A 21,390-nucleotide genomic window follows, 5' to 3' on the forward strand; every position below is an offset into this window, starting at 1 on the left:
CGACTCTTTCGAAGCAACTTTGAAAAGATGCTTGCAATACTTTCATGCAACTTTGACCCAAAATGTGAAGTCGGATCAAAGTTGCACTGAAAATTGTGCCACTTTGGAGTTGTGCGAATGAAGTCTTAGTCATAACTTTAACAGTAATTGCAATAAACAGCCTATCTATATATATATATGTGTGTGTGTGTGTGTGTGTATATATATATATATATATATATATATATATATATGTGTCAGCTTCACTGTATCACACCAAATCAAGTATAGAATGTCAGTGTTTTAAGATAAAATGTATTGTATCACACCAAATAGTCTATAGACCGATCGAATATCTGCAATCGGTGCTCCCCACACAGAATTTCACCACTTCTCCTCACTTCCCCAGTTTAGAAAGGTTGTAGCATTACAACAAACCACAATTTGTTTCTTCCTCTTATAAGTTTAAATCAGGTCTCATCATTGGTTCTCCTGTAAAGACTGCAAATGAAAGCCATATAGTGTAATCCATTTATTAAAACATATACACTGGATGTAATAAAACAATAAGAACTATTACGCTCACTTTTCCCATGTGCTTGCTTGGGCTTTGCTGTACACCAAATTCTGGTGACTTATCTACTGTATCTTGTTTATTTTTATATAACTGGGCTTAGTTAACTTTATGGAGTGAAGTTTTGCTGCGTTCACTTTTCCGAGTAGTTGCTTGATTGCTTTAGAAGATACTATGCTTTAATTTTTTTCTTATATTGAAGTGGTTTTTTTGTTTTGTTTTGTTTTTTTTTTGGTCTGGAAGATATCTTGCCTACTGTGATATTGATTCGCATTTTGTTTCACAAATAGGAACATGAAAAAAGGTGTTGGAGTGTGGACTTTAACCTCATGGACCCCAAACTTTTGGCGTCCGGGTCAGATGATGCCAAAGGTTTGTTGCACTTTTTTTTGTTTTTTCTAGCTAAACTAATGTTGTGTAAACTAATGAATTAGTATTTCACCATATTGTTTGTTTTTAGCTCTGTTGATTGGAAATCTTAGTAAGTGTTCATTGTGTTGCAGGTTTCCAGAACTAGCTAGTGTTCATGATTTGGCTATTTAGTATCTGATAGGAAGCTTTAAAGAATATCTTTGATGCGGGTTATGTGACCATAGCACATAGCCATCATGTGCCAGTAACAAAAACAAAACAAAAAAAACATTTTTACTGTGTGTATGTGTTGTCAATGAGCAGGATCATGGACCAGTTTTTGCACTGAGCGTGCACCTTCAACCTTCACTTAACGCCTTTGGTTACACAGAATCTGTCACTTTGCCCAGTTAGACATTACTGAGGACCGGTTCACACTACAGAAACGCAGTCCGGATGTGTTCTGAATGTGTTTCTGCATGTGCGATTTTTGTGTTTTCAATGCGTCCCAGTGCATTTTTCTTCTCTTGTTTTTTTCCCCCCAAAACTTCCAGGGTTTTTTTGCAGGAAAAATGCAGCATGTTCCACTTTTGTTGAGTGAACTAGAATGTACTGTAATGGTGTGAATTTTGCCATGGAAATCCATGTAACCTGCTGTCCCTGTGTTTTTGATGCAGAAAAAAAAAAAAACACTGGACTGCATGTGGTGTGAACCGGCCTTATTGGTTAATGATTTTCATTGTCATGTGACAATGTTCAGATCTGGCACTTGGACTCTCAGGCTCATTGTCACAAAAACTGCTGCAGCCTTCCACCCTCTAGTTCTGCTTTAAAGCAACTGTCCGGTATGCAATTGAGCAGGGGACCTTTCTCTGAAGCTTTGAGAAAGTTCAGCTTACCATACAATCATCAAGCTGACCCTTTTATTTGAGTACATCAGTGAATGAAATTAGCATGGCAGAGTGCACTGTAGTGTCAGCTTATTTTATTAATATTAGGTGTATGTTTGTTTTTTTTTTTTTGTTTTTTGTTTTTTTATTTTATTTTTGTTTTTTTATGTTTGGTGACAGAGAGCTTGAAGTGAGCTCAAGTTCATTTTATTGGCTGATTTACTTTGATCAGCCTGACATTATCAAGAGGTGGGTTATCAAAAGGGCCCAAAGTTGCAAATAAATATTCCTGTGATAGATACCTAAAACAACATAATTTTTCCTGGATCAAGAAATGGCAATTCATAGTGTCCTAAAGTCTTAAAGTGTCAAATTTGTTGGCAGTTATACAGAAGCAAAAGCTGCATTTCTCGAAAAGCACATTTCAGATTGATCACTAAGGCCTCATACACAGAGGACGTTTACTTAACTCTCCTAGAATCCAGTAGTGTTTTTGCAGAAATATTGTCTGGTGCTTGTAAAAGTGTCTAAGGCTGGCCATACACTATACAATTTTTTGCCCAATTTCCTTTAGATTTACCTTCAACTATGTAGTGCAAGGGCCTGCCTAATTGGATACAATTGAAAGTTTTTGTTTAGGTTTGACTTCATCTTATATATGGTTTTTGGCAAATCTAAAGCAAAATTCTCAAGAAAATTGTATATTGTATGGCCAGCCTAAAGCTTTTACAAGTTTTTAGGAGCTTTTACAGACGTCAAGCTCTTGGATGTTCATTAAATAAATCATTTATTCTGGTCATTGAAATGAATAAATGAATAAACTCTGAGATCTTTAGGTCTCATGTATAGTCTTTAGGTCTCATGTATAGTCTTTAGGTCTCATGTATAGTCTTTAGGTCTCATGGTATAGTCTTTAGGTCTCATGGTATAGTCTTTAGGTCTCATGGTATAGTCTTTAGGTCTCATGGTATAGTCTTTAGGTCTCATGGTATAGTCCTTAGGTCTCATGGTATAGTCTTTAGGTCTCATGGTATAGTCTTTAGGTCTCATGGTATAGTCTTTAGGTCTCATGGTATAGTCTTTAGGTCTCATGGTATAGTCTTTAGGTCTCATGGTATAGTCTTTAGGTCTCATGGTATAGTCTTTAGGTCTCATGGTATAGTCTTTAGGTCTCATGGTATAGTCTTTAGGTCTCATGGTATAGTCTTTAGGTCTCATGGTATAGTCTTTAGGTCTCATGGTATAGTCTTTAGGTCTCATGGTATAGTCTTTAGGTCTCATGGTATAGTCTTTAGGTCTCATGGTATAGTCTTTAGGTCTCATGGTATAGTCTTTAGGTCTCATGGTATAGTCTTTAGGTCTCATGGTATAGTCTTTAGGTCTCATGTATAGTCTAGTTTTTTCCATTCAATAGATGCAGAATGGTTGGAAGCAGATAAAATTGTAAGTTCTGCTGGAGGGCTTTTTCTCCCAGTACTTTTTTCCTCAATCTTTACCTGTCCTAAATAGCTGCTTCTTTTAATTGCATCTGTCAAATCTTTCATGGATAAAAATGCCTTTTGCCTGCAGGTCTAAATAATAAAAGCTCTGTTTGCTGAGCTGGTGACTTTTGACCTACTCTGTCTACTGGACTTCATTTTTCGGCCCAGGGATTTATTTGCATGTGGAGTGAAAAGTCATTACTGCCCGTAGTGCATATTACAGCTGTTACGTTTCTACTTGAGAGGCATCTCTCCTGCTTGCATCTGCCATCCGGCCTTGTCTGGCTAATCTGTTTTGATTGGTGAGACACAACTGTATTGGTCGCAATTACATCTCCATGGCAGCCTTTCCTCTTAGATCAACATCAGAGCTTTCAGCCCGACAGAACTGTTCTGTGGGTCTGGTTGACATGTTGTAGCAAGTCTTTTGGAAAGCTCTAGCAAGTGTCTTATGAAATGACGAAAGGCCACAGCCAGGTTAACTAATGAAGTGTTTTAGTTTAAGCAATCTAAAAGAGCCTAGGCCATCCAGCTATTTTGATTGATCTTCTCCTGAATGTCCTGGCTTTCTCTAGCTTTCTGGTATTTATGCAGAGCTGAGAGTATTGTCTGCCTGTTCCTGTTTAACTTAAAGTGAAACTAAACTCTGGAAATATCTGTATTCTTAACTCAAAAAGTACCTTCTATTGTTCTCAGCCGCCTTCAAAAATCCATATTCCCTTTTTTTTCCCCAACAGTGATTGGTGGCGCACACATGCTGCAGTCGCCAAGCTTCGCGGCCATGCCAGGGATTAAACCTCCCTCACATTTGGTGGGCATTACCTGTCAAACATAACACATGAAGGTAGTACTTCATTTAGGGGGTTAAAACATATGGTGAGTTAGCAACATATTGAATCCTCACTGCCTATCAAAAGGCCTCTGAAAAGCTAGATGAGCATAAATTGCTTTTCAGAGGCGTGTCAGTATTGCCATGTGTGTAAAGGAGCCCTAAAAAAACTTCATGAAATATGGATTATAGGGCCATTAATGCGGTATTATTCCCAAAACCAAAAATGTAATAAAATTTAGCCTACCAATCATTGGATGTAGTGGCTGCATATGTTTTGTTTTTTTTTGTTTTTTTTTTTTTTTTATTATTTTTATTTTTTTTAGGCTTTTCCCCCCTCTTTTGACTTGATCTGCCCAGTAACACACCTGTATTAGGGGCTCGTTCACATCATGGTGCAGAGACGTCTGTTTTTCTGCACGCATTCTGCAAGGGCACAACAAAATCAATTGTTCTCCCTGTTCACACCACAACACTAGTATCATCTGCAGATTTCTTCTTGGCAGGAATCTGCAACCTGTATAAAACGCATTGCAGTCCACATGAAAACCAATGTAAACTGATGTATTTGCAGGTGAAATCTGCGCGTCAGTTTACATCACTTTTTCAGCACATATGGTGTTAATGAGGTCTCAGAGTTCCTCCACACTGGATATAGGAGCACGGGGGGGGACACCTTTGGACAGAAGCATTGTCAGTCTGGGGGAAGGAGAGTTTTATCCCAAAAGTAAAAAGAAAAAAAAAATCTAGAAAAGTGCTTATGAAGGGTTTAATTGAGTAAATAAAAGCTGATCAGTGTAAGCACCCCTGCCCTGTCAGTGCTAAATGGTTTGTGTCATCTCTGTAAATGCTACATTCTGCTGGAAGGCTTGGACTTTTGAAAAACAACAGACTTACTGGCTGGATCACCAGGTCAAAACATAAGAACTTAAGTCTAAAAATGAAAATTAATGTTGCCACCACATCTAAGAATTCGTAAGCTACAATTTAATAAATGTTTGCTTTTGGGTTTAAGTAGTAAAAATATACAGATTATTTTTGGAAAATAAGGATATCATTTAGTGTCACTTTAAAGTAAATACAAACCCAGTCACTAAAATTATGAAAGACTTAATGTGTTCAAATTTCAAAAGCCTTTACAATACTTTTAAATGTGCCATTTTCATTGAAAGAGTACATTCATCCTGCCTTGAAGGTCCTGTCCTAGGGTGACAGTCTTTTGACCTTGTCCCTTAATTGGCTCTCCTGCTTTGTTTTCCTGTCATACAGGCTTCAGATGGTCACTACAGTTGGCAACTTCAGCACATATTAGGCGAGCCTGGTCCATGGTCTGACCATCAGAAGACCACCCAGAGAGATGCCATGCAACAGTTATTGGAGCGCATTTAGTCAGGAAGGGGTTTCCAAAAGTCTAAGGGGTGCAAAAAGCAACAAAGGAATACAGTATTTTTTAAGGAAAAAGTGTATTTGTAAATTAAACAGTTCTTTAGAAAAATAAATGGCATTCAGTAAGTCTTCTTTCACATTTGTGGTAAGTTCACGGCCCTCTAAAAAGTGATCAGTGGTGGATCGCTTTCTAGCGGGCAGTATAGCAGCGGCTCAAAATCATTCAGCTGCCTCCTGAATTCCTGAATGCCTATTTATTTCCCCTTTCACTTTTATTTTTAATTGCTATAAGGCAATTTATGGTGAAGGAACTCAATGGGAATAGAACTTAATGGATGAGTTTGACAGTGCTGCCTGTCAATCTCTACAGCTTGAGGTAAAAAAAAGCTACTGCCACAGCCCTGTCTAGCTGTATTATTACAGTCGGGGGTGTAAAACCACAACTCTGCTGTCTGATTTTAAACCCCCATATCAAGTTGCGTACATTCTGCTTTGAATTGATTATAGTTTTCAGTACAGCAGTGCTCATATTGACACCTCACTGGAAAATCTTCAGTCAATACCACTGTGATTGCTGTGGAACAAGGGCATCCTTGCTGTGGCTCTAAAGTATATGTCAGGGAAAATAAAAACAAAAATAATTCACTACATCTCTACAATATGCACACATTTCCCCTATGTTTTAGGACTTTAATCACTTGCCTTCCTGAGGATTTACCCCCCTTCCTGACCTGGCTATTTTTTGCTGTTCGGCACTGTGCTATTTCATCTGGTAATTGCGCGTTCGTGCAATGCTGTCCCCAAACGAAATTTGTCCTTTTTTTCACACAAATAGAACTTTCTTTTGGTGGTATTTGATCACCTCTGCGGTTTTTAGTTTTTGCGCTATTAAAAAAAAAAAAAAAAAAAAGGAATATTTTGAGAATACTTTTTCACTTTCGGTTATAAAATATATCCAATAAACTCAGTCATAAATTTAGGTTAAAATGTATTCTGTTGCATGTCTTTGGAAAAAGAAAAAAAAAAAAAAAATCTTAATACGTGTATATTAATTTGTGTGAAAGTTATGGTGTGTACAAACTATGGTGTGTGTCTCTGTCTGTCTGTGTCTCTCTCTCTCTCTCTCTCTCTCTCTCTCTCTCTCTCTCTCTCTCTCTCTCTCTCTCTCTCTCTCTCTCTCTCTCTATATATATATATATATATATATATATATATATATATATATATATATGAATTTACGTAGCTTTTACCTTCTGACTGCCTATCACATTTCTTGAGGTGCTAAAATGCCAGGGCAGTACAACCCCCCCCCCCCCCCAAATGGCCCCTTTTTGGAAAGTAGACACCCCAAGGGTTCTGCAGAAAGGCATGTTTGGTCCATGGAACATTTTATTTTTTGACACAAATTTTTTTAATATGACAATTTTTTTCTTGAACAAAGTTGTCACTTTAATTATATTTTGTTCATGCATGCTATGGGTATATGTGGAATAACACCCCCAAAACACATTCTTCTACTTCTCTCGAGTATGGGGATACCACATGTGAGAGACATTTTGGCAGCCTAGCTACATACAAGCCCCCAAAATCCAATGACCACCTCCAGGCTTTCAAAGGGCATATTTTCTCATATCACTTCCCCACTAACTCTATCACAGTTTTGTAGGCTCTGCCAGGATAGTACAAACACCCCCCATGACCCCTTTTTGGAAAGTAGACACCCCAAGGAACTTGATAAGAGGCATGGTGAGTATTTTACAGATATCGTTTTTGTCACAGGGTTTTGAAAAAGAAAAGAAAAAATACATTTTTGTTTTCTTTCTTCGTTTTCCAAAAACATGTGGCAACAAATGAGATCTGAAAAATACTCACCATGCCACCAAATTCCTTGGGGTGTCTACTTTCCAAAAAGGGGTCATTTGGAGGGGTTGCTTCTACTATCCGGGTATTTCAGGGCCAACATTAGAAGCTTATGCCACACATCACCCACTCTTGAAGACCAAGCTTTTTCTGACACTTTTTGTTCACATGAAATACCAGATTTTTTTGCTACAAAATTACTTTGAACCCCCAAACATTATATATATTTTTTAAAGCAGAGGCCCTAGAAAATAAAACAGTGGGTGTTGAAAGTTTTTACGTCACACAGTATTTGTGCAGCGAATTTTGAAACGCAAATCTTTTGGGGAAGCATACACTTTTTTTTAGAATTTTAATACACAATATATTGTCCAATTGTTTGATTAAATATAAAAGATGATGTTACGCTGAGTAAATAGATACTAAACATGACATGATACGCTACGCTTTAAAAGCCTTTACAGGTCACCACTTTATATTTACTCAAGAGTTATAGAGCTAGAATTACTGCCCTCGATCTGTCGTTCGCAGCGATACCTCACATGCATGGTGCAACCACTGTTTACATAACAGGAAGGGGTCAACGTTTTTTTATTTTGATTTTTTAAATTATTTTTACACTGTCCCTTTTCATTTTTTTTTTTTAATGTATCACTTTTAATGCTATCACAGAGAATGCAAATATCCCCTGTAACTTCAATGGGCATTGTCATATATTCTTTTTGAGAAAACTGTGGTCTATCAGACTCTAGATATCTCCACTGCACTTACATTATCTAATCTCACCAAGACGGTGTGATCAGATGCTTTCCCAATTTACAAATGGCGCTTTTTATATCCTGCAAAACTGAAGTGATGAAATGCTTGTAGCTTCCAATTTCTTAGACAGTAGAGATGATTGGAGCCATTCTGGTCTCTGATCAGCTTTATGGTCAGCCAGCGGAACTTCCGACTGCATTCTCTGATTCCCCTGTGGGACAGGAGAGCCCAAGAAAACTGTGGAAGGCAGCAGCTAATTGGCCACTAGGATTGTTTTTATATGAAAACCGGCCACCAACTGAAAAAGACGATACCAGGATGATGCCTATAGCTGCAGGCATCATCCCGGTATAACCACTCAAAGTCCAGCAACATTCCATTACATTGCTGGTTCATGTTGGGCATATATGTAACATCAGAGAACACAGGCATACGATGAATTGGCTCTGTGGATCAACATGACTGCAATTCATTCTTTTCTGTAATGCCTATGTTGAGGGTTAGGCCCAAAAGAGTTTTACATTCAGATACCGTGATAGGTTTCCATGCGAATTGTCTGGCAAGAGCTGAATTTGGGTGTGCGGCTATGTTTTGTTGTGCGTATAAATTGCCTTGGCACACAATCAGTTGATACAAATCTTCCGTGAAAAACAGCGGAGGGGCTAAACGTTAGTGCTGGCAGCGAACGGGACCGAACCTGCTAACTCTGCGTTTTTGTGGACACTATAAAAAGGAGGCACTAGTATAGTTCTGTTCATGATCAATATATTGATCCATACAAATACTAAACTAATAATGGCAGTGATCAGCGACCTATAGCGTGAGTGCGATAGTGTGCAGGCAATCTACCACTAGCTGACCCTGGCTGGGAGGGACGCTTACTGACCCTTACGCTATCTGATGTCGCTGGTGACAGTAATACAGTGAACAGTGAAAAATTCTACATACTGACGCTGTATTAGTGGCACTGGCTGGGTGATCAAAGAGTTAAATGTGCTAATCTAACGCATGCGTGTAAAATGTAGTGGTGCTTTTACTCGGTGCGGTGTTCTCTCTTCTCTCCCTGGACTGACAGGAGGGGGGCAGTTGGGGGTGAATGTGCGTTCACATAATGCGGGTAAGCAGTTGGCATGTAGTTTAAAAAAAAAAAAAAAACTCTTTAAAAAAATTCTCAATGTGTGTTTTTTTTTTTACATTTTTATTATTTTTGTAATACTTTAGCAGAATATTATAATACTACCATATGTAGTAACATTGTACTACTGTGTGTGTGGTGGGAGGGGGGTGATCAGGGATTTATTTATTTTTTTACACTTTGCTTTGTATAAGAAATAAAGATCATTTCTCCTGCAATGCAAAGCTGTGATTGGCCCCATGTATCATGTGACAGCTGTGGGCCAATCACAGCTCACTAGGAAGAGAAGCAGAGCTGTTAGGACAAGGATTCATAACAGCTTTGCTTACCTAGTGATCATGTGATCGCACAGCAATCACATGATCACCAGGTCCTGTGCATCAGGATCTTCATTCAGCTGTGGCCACTGGACACAGCAGTCATGGGGAGCAACCCTTGTGTTAGTACAGCCAGAGTGACATACGGGTACGTTGCTTTGCCTGTAGCTGCTGCCCGGCCACAGTACATTGCGGGCGGGCGAGCGAGCGGCAGAGAAGTGGTTAAAGACCCTGCAAGTACAATAAAATATCTTTTGATCTGACAGAAATGAGAACTATTTTGTGGATGAAGTGAAGGCTAATCATTTTGTAGTCTCAAGATAAGAGCTGGGAGGGCAAATTACTGTCCTTGGGATAGCAGGAAGTGAGCACAGGACAGTTGTAAATGTCTGAGATGGAAAACGGGTTTTTATTTATTTGGGGGTTTTTTGCCCTTACTGAACAGATATAAGAACACTTTTAATTATAGATATAATTAACCAAAAGGGAGCAAATAAGAATATTTCATCATTGTTGGGATTTACCCTTTAGGCCTCACTCTCACCATATGTGCAGAAAAAACGATGGAAAAAAACGCACAGATTTCACTTGCAGAGGCATGAGTTGACAGTTTTTATGTGCTGTCCAGTGAGTTTTATACACGTTGCAGATTCCTCCATGGAAAAAAATCTGCATGTGATACCAGTGTTGTGGTGTGAACAAGGCACATATAGAACAAAATTATTATTTTTTTTTTTTTTTTTTTTGTATCTTCAATTTGAAAATGATAAATGTGCAGTAGAGGGTCATTTATCAGTAAGATGGGATTCTATAAAAAGGCTTGTATACTCCTATAAGCTTGTTTTATGTTTTTGCATGTACCAAAAATTCAACATTCTTTGGTACGAACTGCAGCCATGGCTGCAAAAAAAAAAAAAGGATGTTGTCTAAACTGTCAAATACCCCAAGGGGCTTCAAGTCCATTTGTCATCCACATGACAAAATTCTAGGCTCTATTTTGAAATGACACTATAAAACATTAAGCACATAATGACTTATTCATAGCATTTAATCAGCAGAAGCTGTAAAATCGCAATATAAAATTTTACACTACTTGTAATAAACGTGAATCCAGAATTCCATTAGTGTTTTGTTGAAAGAATCTCACAGAAACCTGAACAAGTTTATAAAGTTTTTGCTCTTATAGACAGTGACTGCTAAGTGAATAAATTCTGAACCCTCTGTTCACACCAGCTTCAGCTCATATTACTGAGGTTTGCCAAAATGTCGCTGACACCATATGACAAATTCACTGTGGTGTTTGGTGATGACTGTCAGCAGTGTGGAAATGCAGACTCATTAAGCACTTCCGTATTCAGGGCTTTTACATATAGTTCCCATGAGTAGCTTTTGTGGGGGGTACAGAGCAACTCCCCATCTTCAGCTCACCTTCCTTTTTTTGTACTTGATGATTAAGCAATATCTTGTAAACCATTAAATGGCAGACTTCCTATGCAGCAGCACATATTAACCATGGCATCATTGGCAAGTCACAGACTAGTAGATTTTCACTATAAATCCAAAGCGCACAAATTCAACTTCTCGCAGGAACATATGTTCAGTTCCTTAAAGTGGTAGTAGAAAAAAAATAATAAATTTAATCGGCAAAATAGCATAATGTGCTAGTCTGCATTGCGTACTAGCAGATTATGAAAGACTTTCCTTAGAATGAAGCCCTCCTGCGGTGCTTGTCGGGGTCTGTAGGGTGGGTGGGAGGATCTAAAAAAGTGTAAAAAATAAATAAAAACAGAATGTAAGTTTTTGACAAGTCTGGACAGCTCTTAAACAACGAAGTAGTGGGGCCATCCACTGAAACTTGTGTTTTTATTTACTTTTTGCACTTTTTTGGTAAATAAGATGGGGTATTTATTCTAAAACTCCTGGTATGGATTGGGGGGGGGGGGGTACCCCCATGCTGTGTGTTGTTTTTTTTTTCTTTTTTCTAAATTGCCGACATTGGGGGGTCTATTTTTTTTTTTTTTTTACATTCCGCTGTCAACGGGGAACCCCGCTGACATCTGATGACTCATCCATTGTTAGGACATGATGTTCGGCTTCCCTGGCCCTCTCCTTAACCAGTGACGAAAGAAAAACTCTGCTATACGCTGGACTTCGGTGTTTAGCAGAGTTTAGGAGCTGTCAGCGTTTTTTTGTTTGTTTTTTTGCCAAAATGCTGCTGTTCTTGGACGCACTGGGCTTTTTTTCCTGCTGGTAAATGCTACTGCTACTAAAAGCTTCTAAACGTCTGCGTGTACATGGGCACATAGGATAATATGGAGGGCTGTTTAGAAGCAGTATAAAGAAATAAAGCGCGATACCCCTAAAAGTGACTGCAAAAATGCCCTGTGTGTATGAGGCCTTACTGTCATTTAAATAGCTTGGGTCAAGCTGAGTGCACTGTATAACCGGCATTTAGCCATTCAACCTGACTCAATAAGGTGAGTCAGGCTGAGCGTCACTCGGCCATTCAGACAGCTTTGTATTTTCTGAATGAATATAAAACTCAATCTGATTGGCTGAGGCTGGGGGATGACATCACAATATTCACCTCAGCTAAACAGAGGAAGCTCTGTATTCATTCAGAAAATACAAAGCGGTCTATGAATGGCTTAGCAGAGCTCCCTGGTGTGGAATGGGATGTTCACGTCCCTCTGCCAGAACACAAGGCTGTATACTGTATTTAGCTGAGGAAACATACAGTTTATACAGCTTACCCAGCAGGTCCACCTGTTACTTGTAGGAAGTGATTTGTTAGGGCCAGCTTGGCCCAAATAAACTAGTTAAAGTAAAGCTGGAGTAATATTTAAAAAACAAAAAATAAAAATTAAATGTGCGATGGGTTTACCTGCACAAGTATTTGCTGTTCTGTTCAGCCGGATTAGTGATTCACTCGTACAGAGGCATCCCCTCCCTGTTCCTAGCCTGTTGATTGGATAGTGTTGATGAACTAAACGCTCTACTCAGCCCTCTGTCCCCATTCACATCTAGCATTTTGGGATCTTGGGATTCTGCCTGCAATCTCAAATCTCACTGCAATAGTGGGAAAACGCACCACGTGTGTTCAAGTGCCATTAGTTTTCAATGGCACCTAAACAGGGTGCTGTTCTAACAAGATTGTCGTGCTGCAATCGCGGCAAACTGCATTGCATGAAGCGTTTCATCCAAAATATTTCCAAATATTGCAGTGCGTTTTGAGATTGCGGGCAGAATCTTATTCTGTGTGAGATCCCGAAACTCCAGATGTGAATGGGGCCTTAGATTTTTGTTACTAGGAAATAATTGCAGTTTGTAAAAAAGTTCATAATAACTGCAGGAATGTTAAATTCTGTAGAAAAGTGATGGACTTTTTGCAAGATTAAAAGGTTGCACGATCTCGATCTTCAGTAAGTTTTCACTTTATTCAGTGCAGTTGATGATGGTCATTGAACACCTGCAATTTATCAATAGAAGAATCATTGTACCAAGCAGCAACTCTGTAGCTCAAAACCTGCTCTGAAACAATGTTCGCTGCAAGGTGGTTGCACTGGGCAGAAGCAATACGTCTCATGAAATAGGAAAGCTATGGATTGGGATTCCCTCTTAGCCTATGTGTCCATGCAAATAAAGTAATTTACAGGTATATTAGAAGCGGGGGTAAAAAAAAAATATATATATATCTCCAGTGCTTTCAGGGTAGGAGCGCGCATAAACTCTAGATACATTTAGGCACATTTGCATGTTAATGCATTCTAATCGCCAGAATAAATTGATATTCTGACCAGTAGAATGCATTACTCATAATTACGGCAGAAAAAAATGATAATACACACTCAGTGCTCAGCATAAGTGCGTACACTCCTTTTGAAAAGTAAGATTTTAATCAATATCTCAGAAAAATTTCCAGTGCAAAAATGAATACACCCCACAACAAAAACTATTACATCTAGTATTTTGTATGACCTCCATGATTTGTAAGGACAGCACCAAGTCTACTAACCATGGAATGAACAAGTTGGTGACATATTGCAGCATCTATCTTTTTATGTTCTTCCAAAACAACCTCTTTTAGAGCCTGGATGCTGGATGGAGAGTGATGCTCAACTTGCCTCTTCAGAATTGCTCATAGGTGTTTGGGTTCAGATCATTGTCATGTTGGAAAAATGCATGACGACCAAGAGCATCACCAAGGTGATGGTAGCATCTTCTCTTTCAATATAGAGCAGTACATCTGTGACTTCATGATACCAGCAGCACTCATGAAGCACCATGCATTTTTCTTTGTACTCCTCACCTTTGTGACACCATACAGTTTTGAAGCCATCAGTTTCAAAAAACATTTATCTTGGTCTCATCACTCCAGAGTACAGAGTCCCAGTAGTCATCTTCTTTTTCAGCATGGGCCCTGGCAAATTCTAGGTGAGCTTTTTTGTGCATGGGCTTTTAGGAGAGGCTTCCTTCATGGACGACACCCATGCATACAAAGAAAAAACTGGTCACCTACCCAGGTCTATAACCCATGCATGCCATTCCTCTGCAGTGTACGCTGTATTTTGCCATGTGAAAGAATCACCCCAGTTTGGCTTTCTACTTTTTTAGCTAACTGCAGTGAACATGCATGTTAATTTTCTTCAACCCTTCTAATCAGAAGACACTCCTGTCAAGGTGTTAACTTCCATGAACAGCCTGGACATCTCTGTGAGATGGTTGCAGTTCCATCTTTGTTACATTTTTGCTACAGTATTCTGACTGATAAGCAAAGCTTTGCTGATCTTGTAGCCTTCACCTTTCTTGTGTAAAGGAATTATTTTCTTTCTCAGTCCTTGTGACATTTCTCTTCCATGTGGTGCCATTGCTGACAGCATGAAATGGGAAGAGGTTTACACACCTTTTTAGCCTGGGTTAAGGCTTTATGCTCATGTCCTTTGGCCTCTGTCAAGTACACCGTTTTGTTTCTCCTTGCCCTTCCCGATAATTTGGGGCACGAGATAGGGCTGTCCACTATCACCTGCACTTTTGTTCTAGCCCTTGAACCCCTTGCTGTGGTCATTCGAAACAATCCAGAGATCTCTGGTGTCCCCTATGCAGACAACCACTACAAGGCAAACTTTTATGCGGACAACGCCCTTCTGGTTTTAAGTAATCCCCTCATTACTCTCCCCAATCTACAGGATATATAGGGCTATATCTGCCCTTTGCTTTAATTTTTCCAAAACAACTGCATTGAACATTACTCTCCCTGCTGACCTGATTGAGTATTTGCAGGTACAATTTCCATACCGTTGGGAGTCCCATTCCTTAGACTACCTTGGAATTAAACTTATTAAATCTTACTCCACCTTGTTCTTGGCAAATTATTACCCTTTATAATGATCTCTGACTTCCCTCCTTACTTCATGGCAGTTTTCTTCTCTATCATGGATTGGCAAGATACATGCTTTCAAAATGACAATTTTGCCTAAAGTCCTATACTATTTATGCACCCTACGTATTTCTGTTGCTTTGTTTTTCCTCTGTCTTTTACAGAACCAGATTCTTGGCTCACAAATGCCTCATAGTTCCCAGATCTACCTTCTATACTTATAAATTGATGGCTCAAATCTCTCAGCTGTCCATGCTACATGCCACAACTGATATCCCATTATGGGTACTTCTGCAGTTGCCAAATTGTGCCCTGATCTCCTTACATGCCTTGCTCTGGCTTCCGCATAAATTGCGCCCACCGGACTTGAGCCCCATTATGCTTCACAGTCTGTGAGCGTGAGACTCTGTTAGATATTCAGGTAACCTAATGTCACCTTTCCTGCCTCTTTTGCCAATCACTCACAGCCCTCTCTTCCCCTCGGGATTAAAACATCACTCTTCTCTCTCTTGGTGGACCTCCCACTGGTTTACAAATGTGCATAGCTTCCTAGCCACCCACCTATTTCCATCCTGGGAGGCCCTCCAGGAGACACGTGAGGCCCCACCACAGGAACATTACTACTACCTGCAACTACGATATTGAGTTACGTCCCTCCATTGCGCTTCCACACATTTTTATCGCAAAACGCCCTTTGAACACACTTGCCAACATTCTCCAGGGTCCCCTTGTCTCATTTCTTCACTTTATGCCTGTCTTAGCAGCAGGACTTCCTTAACATCTCTTTATGTGACTCAATGGGAGCAAGATCTTGGTTCATCTATTGAGGGTGAGGACTGAAGCAAGGCCTGGAAGATGATACCGAAATTTAATACAGCTACTTTTGATGCTGCCTACAAAGTTTTCCTGTGGTGGCAATGGGTCCCGGCTGGGATTGTTCACACCTATCCAGGTGGTAGTGATAGGTGTTTTAAGAACTATGGTCAGGGTGGAGAAGCCCTGCATACTTGGTCATGTTCACGTTTGATACTCTTCTGGTCTAAGGTTTTTGGCCTGCTGCAGACACTGTTTCATGTAACGGTCTGCAAGGATGCCAGGTTGGCCCTTCTGCGTTGCCCTATTCTGGGCCTTTTCACACCCCAGCAGACATCGGCTTCCTACTTTTTCATCTCTGCCAAACATACTATAGCTCAAGCCTGGAAGACCTCTTCGGTTGCCTTCTAGGTTGTGAAAACATGGATGACTGCTGATGATGATTAATGCACAGATGTCCAGCATCCTAAAATATTCATATCTGAAATTCCTTAAAGTTTTGGAACCCTGGATAAACTATTAATTTCTAACTTTGCTTCCCACCTGTTATGGCCTCTTGTAGCTGCTGCCCGCACTGGCCCCGGATCCGTGATATCTTTTCCTTTTCCTCCATGACTTTTTTTTTTCTTTCTCCTGTCCCTCTCAGTTTCCCTATATTTCCTTTTTTCCTATTTCATTCTGTGTCTTTCTCTTTTTCCCCTTTCTGGGTTGATACTTCTCAGTGGGGATTACTGCCTCATAGAGCACAACTGAGTGATGTTGATATAATTATTTTAGATTTTTCTGCCAATCCTCCTTAGTTATGGTTGGCACTGAGCTGACTTATTAGTGCACACTACTGACTTGTATCAGCTTTTGTATGTGATTAGCTCTGCCCCTGCGTTGGCATATCGTGAACCTGTTACGTTGTTCTGAAATCTCTAATAAATATATTGAAACCAAAGTGGGAAGGGGTTTTCGTTAAGTAATGCACTTTTATAATCAACTTTCTGCTGGACTCCTGTTAAATAAATCATTAGACTCACTTGTAGTTGAATTCTTGCTAGTTAGGATTTTGTTGTCTAAAATGTAGCGTTGCTTCTAACACTTTCATTGGGGTGTATTCATTTTTTTTTTTTTTTTAAAGAAACTTTATTTGGTTTTATTGTATACACACATTAACCAACGCTGAAATTATGCAGTGTTCATAGCGTGGCAACATGTCAAAGCCGGTGAAAGATTCAAGAATAATAATTGTACATGAAAACAAATTGTCAAAACCCCAAGAGAGACAGAGAGGCATCAGAGAAATTTAGTAAGGAAAAAGTTACTTATAAGAAGGAGACATCGTCTGATGAATCAGAATACCAGGGCTTAAGAATAAAGTATCAAGGATTTAGAAAGGTACATGTATATATCTTCATTTATATGAGTAACCTATAAATGCGCAAATGTATGGCATGTTGACCATTTGTCAAAAGACCAAGAGGAAGGTCATCGTGTATCTAGGTAAGAAGTAGATGCAAAATGAGAGCAGAAGGTAAAGATAGATCAGTGAAGAAAGAAGAACAAGGAGCTGAGAGAACCAGCCAAGAAAAGAGTATACGGACAGGAAGAAGATAAGGAGAAAGGGAGGACAAGGAATTTTGTTGCCAAAGATCAGAGGTCAGAGACCAGAAGACCAAGAGGACAGGCCAGAATATAAAGATTAGGACACTAAGATAATAGGGTGTTAGAATAGTAGGCTACTATGATGATATAATAGGAAACAGCTCAACATTGTGTGTGAAAGTGTGCTATTACGGGGACTCTTCACTAAGAGTCAACAGTGAAGCGAGGCTATGAAAGAGAGCGAGAATAAGAAAACAGAAGCCAAGGCGTTAAAAGGGCAGATTGCCTTTTTAGGGAAGCTGGATCTCCAAAGTAGGAAATGTTCTTGAGACATATTGACCCCACTTGCGGTTGAACTTTTCCTCTCCTGATGTGGATGGAGAGATATGGATGCTGAGCGGGTGTATTCATTTTTGCAACATGTTCTTGAATGAATTTGTTAGGAAAAATATATTTTTTTTGTGTGTGCAAATGAACAAATCTTGTTTGCAATCAGTAGCCCACATTTGTGGGAGTATTTTATAGTATAGTGCCCCATAGAAAGTATTGATTCTGAAAGTAAAGGTTTTCTGATGATTCTGTTGGGGTGTACTCCTCTATGCTGAGCACTGTAAGTAAATATTTAATTCTCCCCCCCCCCCCCATAACAAATATGTAATACTTACATACACTGTGCAGTGGTCCCCCGCCACTGCTTCTAGCCCCTCTATCCTGCCAAGTGCCCCAGAGCAAGCAGCTTGCTATAGGGGCACCCGAGTAGGCTCATTCCCGAACACAGAGCCATGGCTTGCCACCTTTCCCCTTTCGCTCACGGGCTATGATTGACAGCAGCGGGGGACTATGGCTCCCATTGCTGTTTTAACCAATGAGGAAGGAGAATTCCCGGAGAGCCAAGGCTCTCATGCACATCGCTGAATCGCAGTGGGACATGGGAAAGTATTGGTGGGGCTGCTGCACAGTTTTTTTTACCTTCATGCATAGATTGCTCGAAGATAAAAAAAAAAAACCTTTGTTTATTTATTACAGGTTCTTATATGGCACCATCAATTTACACAGTGCTTTACCAATGACCCTAGTGCTGCTAGTGGAAGTGCTAAGCATTTAGCCACTGTGCAACCTTGAGCCTTTACAACCACTTAAGCTCATGAGGGCTGGCGCCTGTCGTAGTGCAGGACCTGAGGATTGTGCACGGAGCTTGGAGCTGTGCAGTTTTGTTTTGAACTTCTAATTACAAACACTTTTCATACACCCTTCCATCTCTCTTCATTTGTCAATGTAGGGACATATTTTGAAGTGATGTGTTTTAACACCTAACATTATACCTATGTATCATTTCTGCATCATATATAAAATTCCTGGTGTTCTAACAATACGCCAACTATGATGGCAACAAACGCTGAGAATAGTGTGACAGAGATTAATTGACGCTGCATTGCAGATATAAGAATGTCGTTTCTGAGTTTAAACTGTGTTACCGTTATCTTTGTGAGATAAGCCATGACATCTAGTTGGTAGAGGCAAATTAATGCCACATACTGAATCACATTTACAATCTGCAATGAAACGGGATACCCGGCTATTCAGGCTAATTTAGATTTCGGAAGGCTTGGAAGAAATCTTGCTGAAAATAATTTCTGATTAATTGTCGGTGTCTCACTTTAGGTCTCTGATCCAAAGGGTAAATGCACGAATATTAGAGAAACCCAATATTTTTTCTCTAATCCATTGAAATAATGGAAGAGGCTGTAAAGCATCTTTGTTGCTGCCTCTCCTTAATGTACCTCCAGCAGCCCCAAGGATGCATCTAGGAGTCTCAAGATGTAAATCAAATACGTTAACATTTATTATTGCCGTGTACTTAAGTAGATGTATGGTGCCGGCAAATACACAAACGAAAATGTGTGTCTGCAAGTGCCAGCCTTCTCCGAGGGGTAATTATACATGCTTCATAATCACAATGTCTCATACTTCACACAGTGCATAAATATTATAAAACGAGGAGTCCATTTGATTGTACAAGATTTAATCAAATACAAAGTGCTTTGCAGTCTTAACCAATTTTTTTTTATTGCCGACAAGTAAGCTGTAATGACTTTTTTGTTGTGTTTGAAATATCAGTTTTATTTTAATGTAATGAACATGACACACACACTGTACATTTGTTCTGGTACAAGCTTGGAAAGCAGCATAGCAATTATAGAGTTGTACATATGTGTACCTGCCTCACTTGAATAGTATTGATAATTATTTTAAAGGCTAAGTTCACCTTTTTTTATAAAAAAAAAAAAATTTTAAATGCACATCTTTTGGCAGGTAAAAAAAATGTGAATTTATTTTATTTTACACTGCAGCCTGTAAAGCATTGCGCCCACGATCAGCAAATCATGGGTGCAATGCCAAGATCCTGCAGACTGTCAGCTGTGTTCATACCTCCCATACAGGCAGGCAGTTACTTAATGGAAAGAAGAATCAATTACGAGATAGGAGCGAAGGTGAACTACAAGGTGTCGACCGCTGCGACAAACGGTACTTGCAGTTCATTAATTCACAGAACTCTGTGCGGTTTTTTAATTCTGACAGTGGGTGCAGGGTATCCATCGCACGCTGCCAGAGGGGGGAGGGGACAGGTGCTGGAACATGTTACATGTTCCACCCTAAATACGAGATGCAAGTTCCAAAGGTGAACTTATCCTTGTGCTGTAGCACAGGAAGACTGTGTGCGCCCATTGTGCAATATTGCAAAATCCGTCATTAGTGTTGCAAGTGAATTAAGGTACTGTGAAAGGTTGTTTACCTGTGTATTTGTCACTAATACATGAAATGCACACAATATTTGGGCCGGTGTCACTTCAGAATTGATTGGCAGATGCATTTTACTTGCAGTTGACCACCACCTAACCTGCTTTAAGCTGCTTTTGCATTCACGTAGACTTAAACCGATCAGCCATAACATTATCACCACCTGCCTAATAATGAGTAGGTCCCCATTTTGCCCCCCCATACAGCCCCGACCTGTCAATGCATGACCTCTGAAAGTATGCTGTGATATCTGGCACTAAACCTTCAGTAGCAGATCCTTTCAGCCTTCCCAAGCTTGCCTTCTTCACATACTACATTCTGGTGCTGTCTCTTCTCCAAGTACAGTAAGCACCGCACACCCAGCCATCCCCATTATGTAAAAGAACACCTAGTTCATCAGGCCAGGCCCCCCTTCTTCTGTTGGTCAGTGGTCCAGTTTCTGATGCTTACGTGCCAGTTGTAGAAATTTTTGGCTGTGAACACAGAATCAGCGTTGTCACCCTGACCAGTCTGTGGCTACGCAGCCCCATACACAACAAACTTGGTGCGCTTGGTATTATGACACCTTTCTAGTGGAACCAACTTTAACAGATAAGTTACATGTTCCACCCATTTTTAGGGTGGAACATGTAACATATTCCTGCTGCTGCAGCCGCTGCCCGCTGTCCTCTCTCCCTGTGTCAGCAGTGCGGTGAAAAGTTCCCTGTACTAGCTGTCACTTTTTGAAAACAGCGTGCTTACATGACCGTGTCATTCATTCACAGAGTTCTGTTATTGAACGAACTACAAGTCCCCGACAGCCTTTGCGTTGAGCGCTGTGGTAGTTTGATTCTACCTGTCACAGTGTATCTGCTTGCCTGTATGAGGTTCAAGCACACAGATACACTGACAATTTTGCAGGTGTCCTGTATGGCAGTTAAATGCACATTTTTTTTTTTACCTGCAAAAAAATGGCCATTTTTTTTTTTCCTAAAAAGTGAACTTATCCTTTAACTTTTCAGCGTTTTGAGCTACAGCAGCGCTTCTATTGGATTGGACAACACTGACTAGGTTGCGCTCCCCATGTGCATCAATTAGCCTTAGCTGCCCATGTCGCTTTCATCAGTTTTTCTTTCTGGGACAACTTTTTGCTTCCTGACCAACGCAGACTTGGGAGCACCCCACAAGAGTTGCAGTTTTGGAGTTGCTCTGACCCATTCATCTAGCCCTCACAATTTTACCCTTGCCAAAGTTACTCGGATCCTTATGCT

The 21,390-nt window shown here is 39.9% G+C and overlaps 1 protein-coding gene across 1 annotated transcript in view; it reads left to right on the forward strand.

Annotated features, from left to right (window-relative positions):
* Nucleotides 1–21,390, forward strand: part of COP1 (COP1 E3 ubiquitin ligase) — a 266,316-nt gene that overhangs the window by 153,720 nt on the left and 91,206 nt on the right. The window contains exon 14 of the mRNA XM_089676332.1: nucleotides 844–925. Within this exon, the coding sequence (XP_089532458.1) occupies nucleotides 844–925 (82 nt within the window). The remainder of the gene's footprint in view (nucleotides 1–843; nucleotides 926–21,390) is intronic.

Source organism: Staurois parvus, unplaced genomic scaffold (assembly GCF_062004578.1).
Source record: "Staurois parvus isolate SC_StPar_1 unplaced genomic scaffold, SC_StPar_1.0 ptg000166l, whole genome shotgun sequence".
In the NCBI taxonomy this organism is placed as follows: Eukaryota; Metazoa; Chordata; class Amphibia; order Anura; family Ranidae; genus Staurois; species Staurois parvus.